This window comes from Perissodus microlepis, chromosome 1 (genome assembly GCF_051167445.1).
Source record: "Perissodus microlepis isolate ML-2025 ecotype Zambia chromosome 1, ASM5116744v1, whole genome shotgun sequence".
Lineage (NCBI taxonomy): Eukaryota > Metazoa > Chordata > Actinopteri > Cichliformes > Cichlidae > Perissodus > Perissodus microlepis.
Genome location: NC_140461.1, coordinates 11,386,188 through 11,405,481, shown reverse-complemented (window position 1 = coordinate 11,405,481; position 19,294 = coordinate 11,386,188). Strand labels below are relative to the sequence as shown.

General features: G+C 39.1%; 1 protein-coding gene and 1 pseudogene across 2 annotated transcripts in view; one reads left to right on the top strand and one right to left on the bottom strand.

The window, feature by feature from the left end:
• The window catches only part of igdcc4 (immunoglobulin superfamily, DCC subclass, member 4), a 55,766-nt gene that overhangs the window by 26,447 nt on the left and 10,025 nt on the right, over positions 1-19,294 (bottom strand). Inside the window, exons 2-4 of one of the 2 annotated variants that reach the window (XM_084929914.1) lie at positions 6,942-7,256; positions 1,462-1,603; positions 5-138 (exon numbers count right to left, since the gene is read on the bottom strand). In XM_084929914.1, the coding sequence (XP_084786040.1) occupies positions 5-138; positions 1,462-1,603; positions 6,942-7,256 (591 nt within the window). The remainder of the gene's footprint in view (positions 1-4; positions 139-1,461; positions 1,604-6,941; positions 7,257-19,294) is intronic. The other variant, XM_084929919.1, reaches the window with a different exon arrangement.
• On the top strand, positions 12,500-14,763 carry LOC146393341 (uncharacterized; annotated as a pseudogene).

Genomic DNA, 19,294 nt, shown 5'->3' with positions numbered 1-19,294 from the left:
TTACCTGTGGTGACAGAGAGTCTGGCTTCATGACTGATGTCCTTCCCGGCAGAATTGGATGCAACACAGCGGTAGACACCCTCATCATCCTTGGTCACCTCCAGAATCTGGAGCACCCCATTAGGAAGGGAAATGAATCTGTTGCACACAATAAAAAAGAGAGACAGAGATGACAGAGAAAGAAGGATTTAGAAGGAATAGCAGAGAGAATGAAAGATAAGGTTATATAAATGGCTTAGTGCCCTATAGGATGAAGCATTCAGGTGATCAGCTTTGTAGGTTGCTGCTCCTGAGTCCCCATAAGACACCATCTTTGTTCAGGAGAAAGTACCTTTGTGTACAACCACTTTAGAGATGAGTCAGACAACACAAAATAACTGCAATTCTAGAACTTTGGGATGTAAGCTTTTCATAGTATCACAAAATACCCCAAATGAAGGCTGTTTTAATGGCTACACTGTAATATGTGTAATATGTGTTTTGCATACAGAATCTCTCTGCACTGTTAATACTTCCCATATTTTATATCATTGCCTCTCCCTCCCCTACAGAGGTCATTACTTCAGACAGGCAAACCAGACCAGTGGAACCCAGGCAATATAAAGCCATCACACCACCTCTTATAGCTGTTATCATAGGCCATTAATCTGACCATAATGTGACCAGCGGTAGTCTGTTCATGAAGGATAAAAGAGCAGGCGAGTGTAAAGGAGATGAGAAGAGGAGACAAGGAGAATAATAAGAGGTACCAGAAAACAAAGGATCCAAAAAGAAAGCGGTAATAAGAGAAAGCATCATTTATAATGAGAAAATTTGGATAAATGAATAACATTAAACACACATAAATATGAAAGAGAAAAGCTAGTGATGCTTGAACCATTTTTTGGTTGATTTTAGTTTAACGACATTATTAGAGCCTGAGGTGGAAGAGCCATGTCCCACCAATAAGACCTTATGAGGAGCAAGCTGGTTGTGGGTCAAGCAAGGCTACAGCAGCCATTAACACTTTGCCTGACGTAATAAGGCTGGAAACAAATTCCAGGGTCAGGAGAAATGTCGATATTGTTAAGTGATCCATTAAATGGAAATATATGTGTGAGAAAACTGGGAGAGAGACTGTTCAAGGATGTGGCTATCATGATGTGGCTGTTCATTTATGAGAGATTACCTTACCATTCTGCATTTCCATTAAAAACTGAAGCAGCTACATTCAGGGACAAGCAAAATTCACATTCTTGTTTTGAACAAAAGACTGAGATGTCTTTAGTAACTAGCAGCGACATCCAAACTCAAAGAATTCAAATGGAGGGCAACATCCAAACACTCTTGTACACAGTTATAGTGAGTTTGCATAAATTTTTCACTAAAATAAAATCAATATGACATCATATACAAAATGCAGATCATTGGGAATATTTAACATACAATAAAAAGCCAAAGCAGAACTCCATATGTAGTTACCTTGTTCCCTCAGGAATCGCTACTTCATCTTTTTCCCAGGTAATAACAGGGGTTGGTATTCCTTCAATTTGGCATTCAAAGCGGGCAGCCCCTCCTTTGGGCACTTTTTGGGGAGATGGCTCCAGACGGAACTTCGACAGACCTGCAGGTACAGTAATGATATAGTTCAGAGGGTTATTGATCAAAGCGTCTGCCCACATCTGGTATTACATCTGGCCATGGTCCACAATTTCTCCAGCATATCTTCAGCATACCTAGTGCACTTATCCATGGCTGCAAAACCAGTGCAAGGGATCTACACACTTGATAGCTCACACTTGATAGCTCAAGTCGTAACTTAATACAAACAGAACTAACCTTATCATTTATTCTATTTACAGCTTTGTTCAGACAACCCAGTGAATGTGAATTGTACGTGAATGTCACTTCTGCAGTCTGTATTTAAGACTTCCAGTGTTTGTATTACACCCATTGTAGGGCTTTCAGTGGTGCTGTTTTAATTTTTGTAATTTGATTAAAGACTTGTTGAGGCCGTTTAAATGCCCTTGAATGTCCTGATTAGGAGAAATTTAGGGACTTAATCAGGCTTTGCTCTATTTGTCTGTCCAGGTCGACTCTTGGCAGGACTCCAGTTTTCAGTCTTTATACAATCACAGACACAGAATGCTTCCCTCTGAATGTAAAGCTGAGCACCAGGGGGCAGCAGTGAGTACTGTCTGAGGGCCTCTAACCTCTGACCCCAACAGGCTGTTGGAAGAGAGAACAAAACAGGCTGGCTGTCCCAGCCTCTTAGTTTGTAGCCCTGACTGAGAAGTAGGGGAGTGGGGGTGGATCAAAGGAAAGTGCAGAGAAAGAAGTCGGGGAAGGCAACTCTAAGAGGAGAAAAGTAAGAAACAAAGAAATAAGCAGAAGGGACATTAAAAATGCCCAAAACATAAAATGGCTAGAAAATCCAGTGTGTAATTACATTAACCACATAATAGGCTGTAAAAATTTACTGTAATATCATAATAATATCATATGTGTTTCTTTGAATGTTAAATAAGCAGAGGCATCTAATCAGCCAGTCTTTCTGGTTTACGTAAAACACTTTCTCCTTGTGGAACTATTCGCCAAACTGGATTTGCACAGCCTCAAAACATGTAAACATCACCCAAAAGTGTTACAAACATAAATGTGTGAATGTGTGAAACAGCAGCTATTTATAAAGTTTTCTGAAATATTCTGAAGATGGACGTCCTACATTTATCCCCTCCACTGTGTATTTAAAAATAGAATTTCTGCTACTTATCATATGAAAGGCAAATGCCAGGCCATCTAATAAATATTAAGAAATTAAATTCAAACCCCAAAATTTCGACATGACAGGTCTATTGTTGTGTTCAGTAGATTCATTAAATTATCTAGGAATAAGGAAGGTCTTTGTACAAACCCAAATTAAACTATTTAGTAGACTAGATGGATTTAAGCATTGTAACCTTTCCAGTATCAGTTGAGAAACGTAAGTTAACATAAGTCTGCTAAATAAATGTAGAGAAATGACCAAAATCACTAAGCTTAAACCTTAAACCATAGCCATAGCTGCAGCCAATCACATGGTAGGCTCAAGATTTCTAAACTCACACCATCCTGATTTTTTGTACAAGATTTTCTCCAAACCACTGTAAGCTGAGGAGGAGACACTGGACAGGCTATCCAAAATCACCCTAGGCCCTGTCACTCCAACTGTTAGTCATGTCAACAAACTGTCCATCTGTGTTTTCCCACTGTGCTGAGGGAACAAAGTTTCTCAATGAGTACACACAGGCTGACAGAGATGCTTGGTCATAGTAGCAAAATGGATTTGATTCTTTTCAGAAAATCTCACACTGACTGTTGCGTAGCAAGTCATGGAAGAGCCGTTGATGATTAACCTCTGCCACTTCCAGCCATTACAGCATGATCCTCTCATGTAAACACACACAATCTGTAACACTGCCAGACAGCCTGATAGGATGACATGCTCAATGAGCGTGCGTGGGTGTGTGCACATTTGTAAATTTAAGTGCCGGTGTGCCCTGCTACTTGTTCTCTAATGCCTGCACATGGACAGCTTGTGATTACATTTCTGAAGCACTGTATGCAGCCATGTTCACAAGTGTATGTGTGCACAGGAGGGTTTCTGCATGAGAGCGGTGAACAACAGCTGATAAGCGAGTGTGCATTAGCCATTCAACATTAATGCAAGGGGTGGGGGGGGGTGGGGGGGCGAGTGTTCAGAGACGACACTTTACTCATGCTGGGATCGAACAATGGCCACTTGCTGGGCTTCTACGCCCATTGTGTCAGAGTATAATCATATTAGCCTTTTTTTCCCAGAGCTCCATGAGTGTCCTGACACCTGTGATGAAATTCCATGGCAGATCCATCCAGTTGCATACAGATCACAGAGTCAGATGCTGCGGAGTTAACATTGAAAGGACTTGTCCTGACACACTGGGAAATTTTTCATTGTAACGTTCCCAGCTAAAGGTGGTACACCAAATCACAGGGTCGAAATATGACCAATTGTTTCCTAGCAACAAAGTCTTTCTATATAAGGAACATTTTCAGGCAACTCCTTGGGCATTGCTCTATGTAAACTTTAACCCCTCAATGTGCATGGTAAAAATAGAGAAAAAAAATCTCACATTTCTTTGCTCTCTCACTCTCATTTATCTCATCTCAGTACTTGGCTTTTTTTTGTCACTGCTGCTTGTGATTTTACCCAAACTCTGTCTTTGTCCATCCCTCTATCCCTGCCCTACTCTTTGGCCCCAGAGCTATCAGATTGCAGTATTTTCCTCCTCCCCTTGTGAAACCAGATAATTCAACCTGTGACCTGTGTGCTTCCCAACTTTAAATCTGATTACCACAACTCAATAAGTATGCCACCCTTCCAGCTTCAACAGATATTTGCAATAGCTGCTGTAAAATATGTGCATTTCTGTCTGTTTTAACAAATCTTCCCTGAAGTGTTGCTGGAGTTCCTGCTTTGTGAATTCTTTTATCCTCTCCATGCACCTTGGAAGCAGGTGAAGTTGTGCCAGAAATTTTTTTTTTGCTGTTTTAACAAATAGGCAGGAATGTCCTTCAACCTCTCTGAAAGATGAAGAAGTCTGTGTATTTGTACGTGTGAGTATTCTTTGTCCGTTGCAACAACTGTCCATCTGATCTACTTCAGACTTGGTGGGTGCATTGAGGGACAATAGTAAGTGCTGTGTTGTGTTTGAAGTCGTTTGGGGCTTCCCTGTTCTGCAACATCATCTATGGCCATAGATAGGTCACCTGACATGTGGTCTCAGAGATGAGATGATGTCAGACTTCTCTTTGACGCTTTTGAAGCTTAGATAGCATTATTTGCTCCAAAGAAAACTCAAATGACGGTGTTATCTACTTTTGCTGATTTTAACATGCCTTTGAAAGCAGGTACTGCACTAGTAGTGACAAAAGGAAGCCCTTTACAGTATTTCTGCAATGACTTTCATTAAGTAGAAGCCTTTCAATGTAGAGTTCTTGTTGTAATGCTAGATGCCTTTGAACTAGTATTTCTTATCGAGCTTTGAAAAGCTATTCCCCACATTCTCTTTCACTGCTCGTATTGGCATGGGGTGTCTGCATTAATACCGAGTCGACTTATGATAAGACACCTTTTAAAATCATGTAATTACAGGCAGGAAAAATACTAAATACGAAAAACATTCATAGACATTATCCACAACTGAAGCCTGCAACAAGACATAAAATTGTGTGTTCTTTTTTTCCTTGTTAAGACATCAACTGTTTGTTTGAAATGGGTTGCAGAAGCTAGAGTTAAAAAATATTGACATTCCCCGCAGCAGTTTCATAATAAGAAAGGTTAATTGCTCTAATTAAGACAAAAAGCAGCTTTTTTAACCATCATCATAATTTACCTGTGAATGGATTTGAAAAATGTGATTTGCACTCAGTATGCTGCCTCTGTCATTTAAAGAAGACGGAATTAGAGGCTGATTTGTATGTGACATTGATTTGTAGGAGAAGGAAATCTCTTTTACTGTGTCTGCCTTAACAACACACATCATATATTTAGTCAGGAACGCCGAAGCAGGTGGTTTTCTTAATGTTTTTTCACAGATGCAATCTCAGCTACAGTCAGTTTTTCAGTGTCATTCCTACCAATGTAGGCCCGTACTGTAGGATCTAAGAATATCCACTCAATGTTAGTGCTGAGGCATTTCGGCTTCATCCTCCTTCCCAGTGGTCACATCTATCTCATAGCCTCTCGCAAGTAATTTAATAAAGACACCACACACCTATACACACATGCGTGCAAACTGAAGGTCATTCTTAATGGTCTCAGAAGCCTTTCCTTTCACCATCATCACAAACTCTCTTCAGCCTTGTCTGCCTTCCCACCATTCATCCAACATACCCCCTCCCTTCCCTTTAGTCCTCATTGTCTGTCAAACAAGAGATCCTTATAAATAGGCATGTGACAGCTGACAAAAGAAGGGGCATCCACAGAGGATACTGTCTCATTTTACACAAAGCTAATGGCTAAATAAAGACTACCACTTAGGAGAGTGAGAGAAAGAGGCCTCTTTGGAGGGGCGATTAAAAACTACAGCCTGTACTCTCATTTTTCATACCCCCATATTTCTCTTCTTCCTTTTTTTATTTCCATCCTTTCCCCCTCATTTACTCTGTTGCAGAGTATACCTCATCCCAAGACACTTGTTACTTCCTATCTGAGGCCGAAGAGAAGTAAGTCAATGCCCATCCATGCAAAAGAAATTCCCTTGATAAAACAGAAAAATTCAGCTGCTATTCTTCAATATACATGTGTATCCATGTATTCTACAGCAAGCAGATGCATAAAGGATACCAATATTCTTATTTTGTTTTATTGAATATACTGCAGCATTAAACATGTTGACCATTCAAACACTCGCAGACAAACAACAACACTTGTGTAATCATTTCACCATTTCTCAGGTATAGTCAGAAGTGGTCAGACATGTGCATGCCTTTGTGAGACTGTGCTGTCACATCATTAGGATGATTTTGAAGCTACAATAGGTCATGTTGGTTTAGAAACAGACTGGAAACAGATGCCACTACAATTCACTAATTAATACTCAGGTAGGAAGTAAATCTTGGCATAAATGAGCAAAATTTCACAAGAGTCTTTTTTAGCACGCTGCAGTGTGTCATTAAATCAGTCTGAGAAGAAACTCGACTTCTGCATCTTTGCTTGTCTCTGATTTCAGTCTTTAGAATATCTAGGATGTGACAGACACTATAATAGTCTTACTGGTAAGAAAAAGTAAACTATTAACAAACTTTCAACAAAATTTACAGACACAGAGATCACAATTCTCTCACAATGTACCAAATGAAAATTCTGAGTCTTCAGCAAACTTAACTATCTTAACTAACTAACTTGACCATAGCCCTTAAAAGTAACCAGGGATACCTACTTGCTAGGAGCACATTCACAGTCCGGCTCATCAGCGCTCCAAGGCTGCTGCCAGTCACACAGCTGTAAGCCCCCGCCACACCATGGGGAGACTGGCCATCCCTAGACGTTGGCATCAGGAGAACGGATCCATTCACCAAATACTGAAGGTAGTCATTCCCCTCTGGAAGTAGTGGCTGTCCATCCTTTAGCCAGGAGACATTGAAGGGTGTATCACTGGCCCCCAGATTGCAGTCCAGCAAGAGGGGCAAACCTGGTTCCAACACTACATGGCTGGGTCCAGCGCCGCAGTTCAGCTCCACGGAAACCAGCTTTTCTATGCAGAACAAAGGAAGAAAAGGTTGTTAACTTTGCTCTGTACTTTTAGTTAACCTCAGTGTGTTTTTATTCTAATAAATAAATGGCATTCTTGTATTTATATTGCTCTGTGAACATCATCACAGCTATGCTATAAACAACATTAACTATGCTCACTGATCTGATTAGTTTTACTTTCTAAAAAGGCAAAGCCGTTTTATAGCGTAGTCCCTCACCATAACTTCAAAAGAGTTGATAGCACTGGCAGCACAGATGGAGTAGGGTAGTGCATACCAGAAGTAGGGTGTTTTGGGGACAGAGAGAAGCCCAGAGGAGGAGGGGGAGAAACTGCAAATGAAATGGGCGCATAGGGCATGAAGGGATTTGTATGTCAGCAGCAGGACATTAAAGTCAGTGAGAGAGGGGAAGTCCTGGAGTGAGAGGTCAGAGTGAGCAGCTGAATGCTGTATAAACTGCAGTCAAAGGAATGTTAAATGATGACAAATTTTCCATGCAAAAGAAATTGTCATGAAACAATGATTTAATGTGAAACACTACATACTTATCAGAGAAAAGCTTCAGATAACGGTGAAAGTAAATAAATATTCTCATAGAACATTTTTCCCCCTCCACTGTGCATCAGCATGGTTTACTTTATGGCCTTTCTTTATTGCCTCACCCCACCACCACCAGCACCATCCACTCACCCAACACACCCCCTCATTATAGAGAAAGGAGGGGAGAGGGTAGGCATAAAAACCTGTCCTTTGAAATACTTGTATAAATAACAAGATCAAGACAAAAAAAACAAAAAAAACCAGAAAAGCTATCTAAGGAGAAAAAAGAATTAAAGAGACGAAGGTCAAGAGATCTGGAGATGGAAGATTCAAGGAATATCAGCTTTTGCAAGAAATTATAGCACATAATTATCATTTATGAGGTAGACGGAGTGCATTAGAAACATACAGAGAAAACCAAAAAATGCAAGGGTCAATAATGCTGAAACACATTGCTTCTGTGAAGAAGTAGCAAGATGACATTTATGTCTTCAGTAGAGCAATACTGCACAACATTTAGTGGAGCAAGTGAAACTTCCATAGTAGTATAAGTATCTAAAATGGTCACATTTAAACATGTTTTGTTCTTTTTTTTAATTGCTTGTTTTTAATAGTTGAAAAGAAAAGAGAACATACATATTCACAAACCAACCACAAAAAAGCCTAATAAAATTAAACAGCATTCATCATCTTACTACAGGAGCATCTGTCAGGCTGTATTGGAAGTCAATGAGTTGGAAGCAGGAAAAATGGACAAGCAGAAGGATCTGAGAGACTTCGATAAGGACTAGATTGTGATGGCTAGGTCACTAAGTTGACTGTTGCATACTAGTTTACTAGGGCAGCAGTAGTTGTTGATCACTAAAAATGTGACAGACATTTTAAGTTTAACGATTTTATTGCTGCATGTAATTAAATTTTTCATGTCAAGCCAGTGTTCCATCCTTACAGTCGATATCACATAACCCTATGAAGGAAGATGTATATACAGCTGAGAGACAAAGGGACCAAACGCCACAAGTGCATACAGGTCTTTGTCTGGGTGTTAGGTAAAATGTTGGCAAATTAAACATTTTTCCATTTAACAAAAATAAAGACTTAAGAGTCAGTAACTGACAAATATGACAAATTTGCGAGATGTCATATTTTGAACAATATCAATATATAAAATGAAGAATAAATAAATAAATATTGAAACATCAATTTTTAATCATGGCTATAAATAATTTAATATCCAATGGGTTGCTTGATGAAGTGTCTCCATGACATGATGGTGCTCACCCGTGCTCACTTAGTCTTTTTATCATTGGAAGAGTGTTGTCTGCATGTCTATTTTCTAAACTTTCTAGACTGTAAGCATTTTTATAGTGGTTTTTATGGTTATTTCAGTAACTTGATCGATAATCAGCAGACACTCAGTCACTTGGGAAGAGTAAAAAAAATTGCCTGACTGTCAAAGTACACAACATTCCCAAAAATGCATAAATAAAACAAAAGTAGCATGCACACTCTAAACATCAGCAAATGTGTGCACTGTGAACACAGTGCCTTAGGCAATGTTAATGCAAAGTTTGATCAAGACTGATCCACTTTTCTATCAGAAGGTGGGGACCATACAAACATAAATACATATATTGTGATCATTACAGTACGATGGCTACTTTTATTTGAGTCATCCTCTTTTGAATGGCAAATGGTAAATGAACTGGTTCTTATATAGCGCTTCCCTACTCTATCTCAGCACTCAAAGCATTTTGCTCAACTTGCCGCATTCACTGATTCACACCTATTCACACAAGCATTTTTTTCTAAGCTCTGTCTATGTAAGTGGTTTCAAACTAGCAAATGAATATATAAATGAATGCTATAAATAAATACTTATGTTTAAATTTTCATCCAGACATATGACTTAATGTATGTCTTGATGTAATTTCATATAATTTAAACATCTTCTCTGCAGATCTTATTACCATGCTTTGTGAATTCATCTTAAAAGACTCTCTCTCCCTCACTCACACACAGTCAGGTTTCTTTCAGCTTGTCTTTCTCTGCTGTTGGATTAATTAAGTTAATGGGAGATGGAATTTTTTCTTTGATTAAATGAGGCCTGACCCCCCACAGACACTTCCTGATGAAGAGGCTGGGTAATGCTGAGAAAGGTTGTTGCACAGCACTCTGATACACACACATCTGCCATTGAGACGACATAACATGCATGCACAACCATGCACCCAAAACACATGCAGGAACCACATGCAAACAACTCGAAAAGATCAACATATTGTTGTGTGTCGTGCACTCACGACAATATGTGTGCAAGTCAGCATGCACAGTCACAGATCACCTCCGTGGCCCCTTGCTTTCCCTCTCCCATTTCAACTAATTAGGTCTCATTAAGTCATTAAAATGTTAGCAACCATTTCCCAGATCACTGCCAATGGTTTCACTTGGTGCAAGGTGAGGATGTTTCAGATATAGATGTTCAGATATTATCCCACTGGTCCCTAAAAAAATGGATTTGAGGTATGATGAGGAATATGCAAGAAAGAAAGGAAATTGATTTTAAAAAGGTTTAGCTATCTTTATACCATTTTAAAACATTTTGTATCATAAAATTATTTCAATAGCTACCTAATCTCGAAAGGTAGCTGTAGCAATTTCATAACAAAGAATTAGCATGACCTACTATCTTTTTAAAGATGCAGGCACAGTAAACAGTTATTCTATATTTCAAAAAAATGATATTTCATATGGGAATAAAACAACACAGTTGCACTAGAAACCTCAGCATGTCCTAGATATGTGCCCATGTGTCATAAACACAGACACACTAACATGTATTTGCCCCACAACACACTCACACATGTATGCGCTTCTGCTCAGTAACTGTGTGTGTCTCATGAGGACACAATGTAGTGAAGAGGGGGGGGGATCTGTGAAGTGGCCATTCTGCCATTTTACTGTACAAGTGGGAGCTGTTGGAAAGAACAGGGTGCACTCTGGGATATAGTAGCGGCTGTGCAGTCTCGCTGAGCTGTAGTGAATGGATTGTGATGGCAACAAGCCAAGATGTTCATAGCTAAATGGAGAGAGGACAACAGTTTGAGAGGGAATGAAACTGAGACAGATAAATGAGACAAACACGGTGAAAAGAAATAGTGATGCAAACTATTGACCATAAATGATACACTGCCCTTTTGACACCACGTCTGAATTTTGTATGCCTTTTTAATTGCAACAGCAAGATACTGTAATTTGGATAATGTGACATAAAGTTAGATGTGTCACTACGATAAACAGAGAAATTGCTAGGTTAAAGGCTGATTTGTAATCCTGTTAAGAATCAGATGCACAAAGAAGAAAGAAGAGAAACGAGAGACACACTGACAAAGACTATCATTCAGTGAGAGAAAAGAAATAAAAGGCAGAGGAAATGGAGACGTTAGAAGGGCAGTCCACAGTATTTATCCCATTGGCCCATTTCTGTTAATGGATCACCTATTCACAAAATGTTTGGAAGAACAGAAGGAGAAAGCAGGAAAGCAGCAGGGGGAGGAGAGTGACCCAACACTCCGAATATTTCACTCAGCCCAGCTCACTGTCAACAGAGACTGGACACCCAATGACCCTGAGGCCACAGCTCAGGTTTCCACAGCTTCTAAATTCAAGCTACACAATACCCAAGGCTGTTCAGGAACTCAGAGATACCAACAAAGAGACTGGAATGAAAATGAACAAAATAATGCTGCGTGTATAATGCTGCCCATATCCAAACACCTGTTATATTACACTTGTCTTTATGGAATAGTAACAAACTCTAAGCTCTATGTACAGGTCTTTGCTTTGGTGTTAAGCCAATAAACAATAACTGTCAGGAAAATTATAATTACATGATTATTAAATAAATAAATAAATATGCATTGTAACATTAATTCATTCATTCTTTTACTTGTAAGATGTGATCAGGCTTAATGTAAACAGATTTTCTGATTTTGTCCAGCCATCCATTCATTTTCTTTTGCTTATCTGGGGCAGGAGCCTATGCAAGGATCCCCAGGCTTCTCTCTCCCCAGCCGCCTCCTCCAGCTTATACAGCGGAACACAGAGGCAATCCCAGGCTAGTGAGAGATATAATCTCTCCAGCGTGTCCTCGGTTTTCATCTGGAGGGACATCCCCAAAACACCTCACATAGGAGGCATCTTTGCCAGATGCCCAAACTGGCTCATTTCCATGTGGGGGAGTAGTGGCTCTATGCTGAGCCCCTCTCACTTGGCTGAACTCCTCACCCTATGTCTAAAGGCCAGACAGCCTTCAGAGAAAGCCCATTTCCACCACTTGTATCTGCAAGTGGTGACATCTAGGGATGTAGATGAATGAATGAAATAAACAACAGGTGAACTAGAGGCGTACCTCAAAAACAGGAATGTTTTTGAGGTACGCCCTCCTCATTCTTTCTGGGGTTTTTTTGTTTTGTTTTGTTTTGTTTTTTAACCTAGGTTGCAAAGAAAATGATAAAATCAAAAGAATTCAGTGACATCATGAAAAAATTCCAAGTGAGATTCCTGACATAAAATCTTTGAAGGGACTTCAACGCATTTGGGGATCTAAGAACTCATAAACTTAAACCTTAAAGTCACACGGACTAAAAGTCTTTAGTAACCATAGATAGTAACCGTAACCAGCTTAAGAATGAAGTCATTGATCATGTGTCCATATGGACTGAGGCACTTGCTGGAGTGCATTTCCAGAGTAGCACTTCTTTCACAATCTGCCGAAATTACTGAAATTATAACAGTATTGGTTGGAGCTACTTAGTTTTGCAAAGTCTTTCCCTGAAACTAACCCCGAAAATCTTTTGTTCCACTTCCAAAGTGCAGTGGGGTGATTTGGTGATAAGGTGATTTCAAATATGTAAAAAATGTCGTTCAAGGCCTTTTTAAATTTTTAATCAGATCGATCAGTATTTTCCCATACTTATGTGCCTGACATTTTAGAATCTGGAATAAAAATCTTCTTAAGATTGCATGAATCTTTCAGTGAACATCTGAATATTTTAAATATCTGCATTTACTGTTTTCAGACACATTCTCAGCCCAATAATACCTTATTTCAATATAATGGAAAATGAAAAAGTAAAGCTTCTTCTTCATCATCAATCAAACACAACAAAAATGTTATTTCAATGTTGGTTTTAAAAATAAGTCTAACATGAAGTTATCAGGAATAAAGACAACATTAGGGCATCACTTAAAATAATAAAATTGTACTATTCTTACTACTCATGATTTATCTTTGGGTAAATTGTCTGGTGTACTAACGTTATATTTTCTCAAATGGTCTTCTTACAGAGACCAATTTTTTCAGAGGCAAGACGTGGATGACAGAGACAAATGATGTGCTTCCAGCACAGGTTCCATCCGAGGCAGGGAGCTTTAAAAAATATGCTTTCCCATTTGGCGCCTTCCACTGAAGAAAAAGTGGTCAGAAAAAGTCAAAAGAAATGTGTCTGTGAAGGTTCTCAGTCATCCAGGTCATCGTAGTCAAAGGAGCTTGCAAAGAAAAGCGTCTGGACTTCTTTAAGTTGCTTGAAGATGTTTCACCTCTCATCCGAGAAGCTTCTTCAGTTCTAAGATGTAGAGGTCTGGGCATTCCTCGCTACACTGTACAGCATACACCACATTGTTAAGTCTGTGTTTTGGAGTTTTGTCTTTCCGGTGAACCAGTTTTTGTCTGAGTGTGTTGCTGGGTCTGAAGTAAACTGGGATGTCGTGCTTGGAGAAAACTCTCCTGAGTTTCTCTGATACACCGGCTACATAGGGGATGACAATGTTGTTGCGTCTGTCTTTCTTATCCTCCCTCGCTGGTGTCTGATCTTCTTTTCTGTGCCTCTTTGCTGACTTTATGAACGCCCAATTAGGATAACCGCATGTTTTAAGTGCTTCCTTTACAGGTGTGTGTTCCTACTTTTTCCCTTCAGGCTTAGAGGGAACATGTTCTGCCCGGTGGTGTAGGGTCCTGATTACCCCAAGTTTGTGTTCCAGAGGGTGATGGGAGTCAAAGACTGAAAGATTACACTTCTTGTGTCTTGATTTTGACCCAGGTGTCGTCTACATATCTGTACCAGTGGCTGGGTACTCTCCCTTTAAAAGAGCCAAGAGCCTTCCGTTCCACTTCCTCCATGTAAAGGTTGGCTACAATAGGTGACACGGGGGAGCCCATGGCACAGCCATGTTTTTGTCTGTAGAAGCCTTCGTTGTATTTGAAATATGTTGTGGTAAGGCAGAGGTCTAACAGTGTGCAAATCTGATCGGGTGTGAAGTTGGTCCTGTCTTCTAAGGAGCTGTCTTCTTGTAGTCGTTTTCTGACAGTCTCCACTGCCTCCGTGGTGGGTATGCAAGTGAAGAGAGAGACTACATCAAAGGACACCATGGTTTCATCTGGGTCCAGGGTTTCTGGACCTTGTCGGTGAAGTCGGTGGAATTCTTGATGTGAAATGTGCCAGTAAAAGAAACATCAGCGGAAGGATATCCTCCCATGCATCCAACACCACCTCCCAGTGATGCAAGACAAACTGGGAAGGCCATCCAAACACGCAGGGTGTCTGCAGTGAGGGCTCAGAAATGCAGTAATGTGACCACTAATGAAGTCAAGAAAATACCAGAAATCCGTCAGCCGATACCACCACCAAAAAAAGAAACTGGAGAAAGGCAGAAAGGGGAGTATTACCTGTTAACACTGAAAAAAAAAAAAAAAACAGACATAAAAAGGTTCTATAGAAAGACAGAGTAAAACGACAACAAACCGCTCAGGGTACAGCCTTGAGCAGGTCAGTTTTTGGAGCACCAGATATACCTGCTGAAAACCTATACCAACATTTTTCACATCCTGTCCATAGCATAAGATATAGACATTTGCGCGTTAAATCCTCAGAACTAAGGCCGTACTGTTCAGGCTGTTATCGTCACTAGCATCAAGGGCTCTGCTAAAAAAAAGTTTTAGAAGATTAAAATGCAACTAAGCTCTGCAGTTTCTTGAGAAATACAGTTTATTGTGGTAAGATTATTGGTACTCCCATTATCTGCTGTATTGTATGGTGCAGTTTGGGGTTTAAAATTTGCCCTTCTTAAAAACATGCTTTGTGTCTTTGTAATGTTATGTAATGTAATGTTAGCTGACGTCCATCCATGGATGTGCGTGAGAAAGAGGCAGACAGGAGCAGCTAGGATTTAGCTTAAATACTTGAAATTATGTTGATTTATCTTAATTTTCCTGTAAACTGTAGTTTGATCTTAGCTAGAATTACTTAGCTTACTTTAATTCTGAAACTGTGTAGAAGTCCATTTCAGGCACTGCCTAACCATTTGTCTCAGACGGAGAGAAGCTGAAATTTGTGGCATTTATTAAGAATACTTTCATTGCGTTAGTTGCTCTCAGAAAACCCTTGTTGGTATTTTTATAGAGCTGTTGTGTTTCAGTTAAACCCACCAGACACGACTGAACTGAAAACAAGGGCAAACTTCACATCAGAAGATGTGCGGCTCTGTGACTTTCTTTCACACATTAGTCTGACTTAGAATTATTGTTTTAAAACACCAGTCACACAAACAAAACAATGCACTGAGGCATGTTTTCAGTGGAGTCTGGTGGCTTTGATCAAAATAATTGCTTCGGTTTCTCTTCACAGAATCTGTTCAACAGCAGACCTGAAAACACTTGAAATACACCCTACAGTTAAACATGATTTTGTTAGCCAAAATATATTTTACTGCTGGTCATTCACAGCAGTACACTTAGGACAGTGTTAGCAAGTTGTTATGATGCTCTGCTAAGCAATGTCACAGGACAAATAGTGCAGGGAGGGAGCTGGACTACGGTTTCTAACTGAAAGAGACAGAGAGAGCAGATTCAAGCAAATCAAATGATAATATTCAAATGAATCAGATCATCAACTGTCACTGGTTTGCACCTGTGTCAGGGGAGCAGCAGTTAAAGTTTCGATAGTGATGGCATTCAGTGTGTGCACTGTAACCGACTGTCTCGAAAATGGGCTTGGCACTCACAAAATGCCTTATAAAATCCAAACTGTCTATTGTATCCACCTGCTTTAAAGCTGCTCTATTTAGCTGTGATTTAAAAAAAATGTGCTCAGGTGTGCTATGAAAAAAATAGATTGTTTCTTCTTTTCTCCAAAAGTTATTGCTCAAATTATTACGTAAGTATATGGAGAACTTAAATTGCCCTCCTCCTACTCAAATCTTCTATATCCCAAAATGTACATCTATTGGCTTCCAGAGAAACCACGTCTGAAAGAAAACAACTTTTTCCAATGATTTGTGGGTAAAATTATGGTCATAGAGTATAAATTTTCACCTCACCGACAGGTTAAAGAGAATTTTTCCATTAGAATTTTTCTGCTTCTGCCATTCTGTTTATTAATTAGTCCACAAATAGCTCTCTCATCCACTTGAATGGGGAGGGATTTATTTTTTTGGCAACAATTTGAAAATAATTTACATGTGTCTGAAAAAGTAAGTCATCCCACCCCCGAGCTAATCAGTTTGGTGCAAGAATGATGTCTCTGTGTCAAGCAATGTGGGAGGATAATAATAATATTAATAATGCCTTATATATGTTTGTATGTTCCCTGTCTCCTCCAAGATGAGTGCACCATCTTGATGAAACTTTGTATAAACATTGCCTATGGTACTGTGATGGTCAACATCTAAACTCTGTATACAAATATTTTATCCAAACTCCATAATCATAAATATTTCTTCATTTGAAATTTCAGTTGAGCACAGAGTGGAATGTCACATTACAAGGTGTGTCACAACATAATGAATTATAGCCTCACACTATAATGTTTCTATGGTTGTATGTTCCCTGTTTCCCACGTGCAGCATGGGGGTTTTCTAGTATTAACAAGGAATTTAACCAACACCAGAAAAGTTGCAGAAAAGGCATTCATGATTTAAAAGTCACAGAAATGACAGAAATCTCTTCAAATGTACTTTCAAAGTATGACTGGAGAACTTGTTGAACACCACATTCCCAGCTGTCACTATGCATGTTATTAATGTGTGCTTTTTGGGCACCATGCAGTTGAAATGTTAGTGGATTGTGGTTATATAGCAAAATCGCCTGACTTTTGCAGAAGTGTGACAGTTAATGTTGATTTGTGACAAACTCCCTTTTTGTCAGACTACAAAACAAACTGTACCTTGAGCCTCAGGAGCTATGAGTTGTAGAAAACATGGAATCTGCAGTTCGTTGAGCAAAGAGATCTTACAGATTTTTATGCTCTGGCTGTCTACATTCTAGTAGGAAGAAAGCTGGAAACCTTGAGGCACCCCATGTGCCTCCCCTCTTAGATAACACATGCTTAAAGTTGTTGTGCTGTGCTGCAGAATATATTTCAAGTTGCAAAATTCCTCATGCCTGTATTTCTCATGCCACTTACACTTTTGTGGTGAATACCCCAACAGAGAAAAAGTTTATTTTAAGAGATTACGACACTCACAAACTGGTTCTACCTTCAAGGATCCCCAGTACATTTCAGGAATTTAAAAGATATTTTGAATTTCAGGAGTGTTTGAAGGATAAATTTGTGGAGTTTTTCACTTGGAGCTCCGTTGAAGAAGTACAAGACAAACCCACACTAAAAGTTCTGATAACCACTTATGAGAACTTCAAGAAGAAAAATAATGACATGTTCATTTGTGTGCTCATGTGGTTCACAAGAAACCATTGGTGGTTAAAAGTTGTCTTCTTTAAAAAAAAACCTTAAGGGTTGGAATTATTTAAAATAGTAAATGACCGCCTAAAATTGTAAAAAAAAAAAATTAAATAAATTAAAAATAAAATCCTTGTATGTTATTGTAGTACTTACAATTTTTAATTTCCATTAATTTCCACTTTTAAAAGACCTTTACTGGCATTTTGTTGTTATTTTATCCCTGCCTTTAATGTGCTTTGAGATTAAGAGATCAGCAAGGTCAAATTTTTTTTGACATTTTTATTTTTACTCAGAAAACGACTAATAAAATTTGTTCTTTACATTTTTAGGGCAATGCTTATTTATAAATCACTTAAAGGTTTCAGGATTCAGAATCCTTTCACTGCAATGTCTCTCTCTTACATCACTGCTACAACCTAACCTAGCAATGATACATAACCTCTGAATAATCTGTAATTATTATCTTTCAGTGTTCTGTCACACACACACACACACAGAGAGAGAGAGAGAGAGAGAGAGAGAGAGAAAGAGAAAGAGAGAGAGTTTCACAATACCAAAAAACCCACAGCAAGCCAAGTCAACAAAATATAATTTCACTGTGTTATTTAATTCATGACGTCAAAGCCGTGATGATGGGAAGCAATAAAAAATCCAGCATATGAAGAATGAGATACGAAGAATGAGAGTATATGAAACCCACAATTTCAAAATGAAATGAAGGACTAAATTAGTGCCCATAAAGGCGCATGTTAGGAAGTCACTCACTGCTTTCTCACTGAAGATCAGTCACTGTCATCTCAGAGTCCTGTTGCCTAGGTAACTCTCTAAAGTACTTGCCACACTCTTATATGTCAGTCAGCGGCGTCTTTGGCTCTCATTGGTAGTTGCTTCAGTTGCCTGCCTCGAAGTTGAGAGAAGTTTTACCCACTTTTCTTCACCAGACGTTATTTCAGCTTTGAGAGTAAAGTGACACAGAGCAGCTAAATAGGATTTAAGACACTTTTTGTGAAGACAGACAACCACAGCACAAAAAACAACAATAGCCACTTTTCTTTGTACCAAACCAGTAGATAATTGATACGATTGGTTAGTGATGTTTATATGTAATGTGCAACTGGGTAGTACTTGTGTTGGAAACCCAATACATGGTAATGATTTGTAGGACATTACTGTGCACTGAATAATAAATACAGGCTGAGTGCACTGGGAACCTGGTGTAATAACAATAACACTGAGCAGGCTTCAGTGAGTAGAACTAAGTATGTGTGTTTGTGTGGTAAGCCTGGATGGCTGAACCCAAACCTCAAACCAAGCTGGTTTTCCTTTATACTAGTGTTTAGTTTCAGTGGTACCTTATTTTGCCAATTCAATTAACTTCCATCAATAGATACGAGGTACAAACAATATCACCACCACTTGCTTTGTTTGTGGCGAAAAAATATCCAGCATATGAAGAAATCAATATTTTGAAGCCGCAGCTTGAGAGATCATCTGAGCGGAGAAGCAGCCAGTGATAAACCCTGCAGGGAGACAGACATTCTCAGGTTTCAGTGTGCAAGTAGAAATGCTTGTGTAATAGCAAAAACAGAAAATCTCACTGACAGATGCACTTTAGCGCTGTCTAAATATTTAGGCTTTTATTTTGTATAGTGTAATTCGAAAAAACTGCTTTGGCTATATTAGGTTTGTACTGTGAGAACAGACTGTATCTGGATCATGGTATACAATCCATTGTCTTTGAGACCGCTGATGTGCTTGTTTCT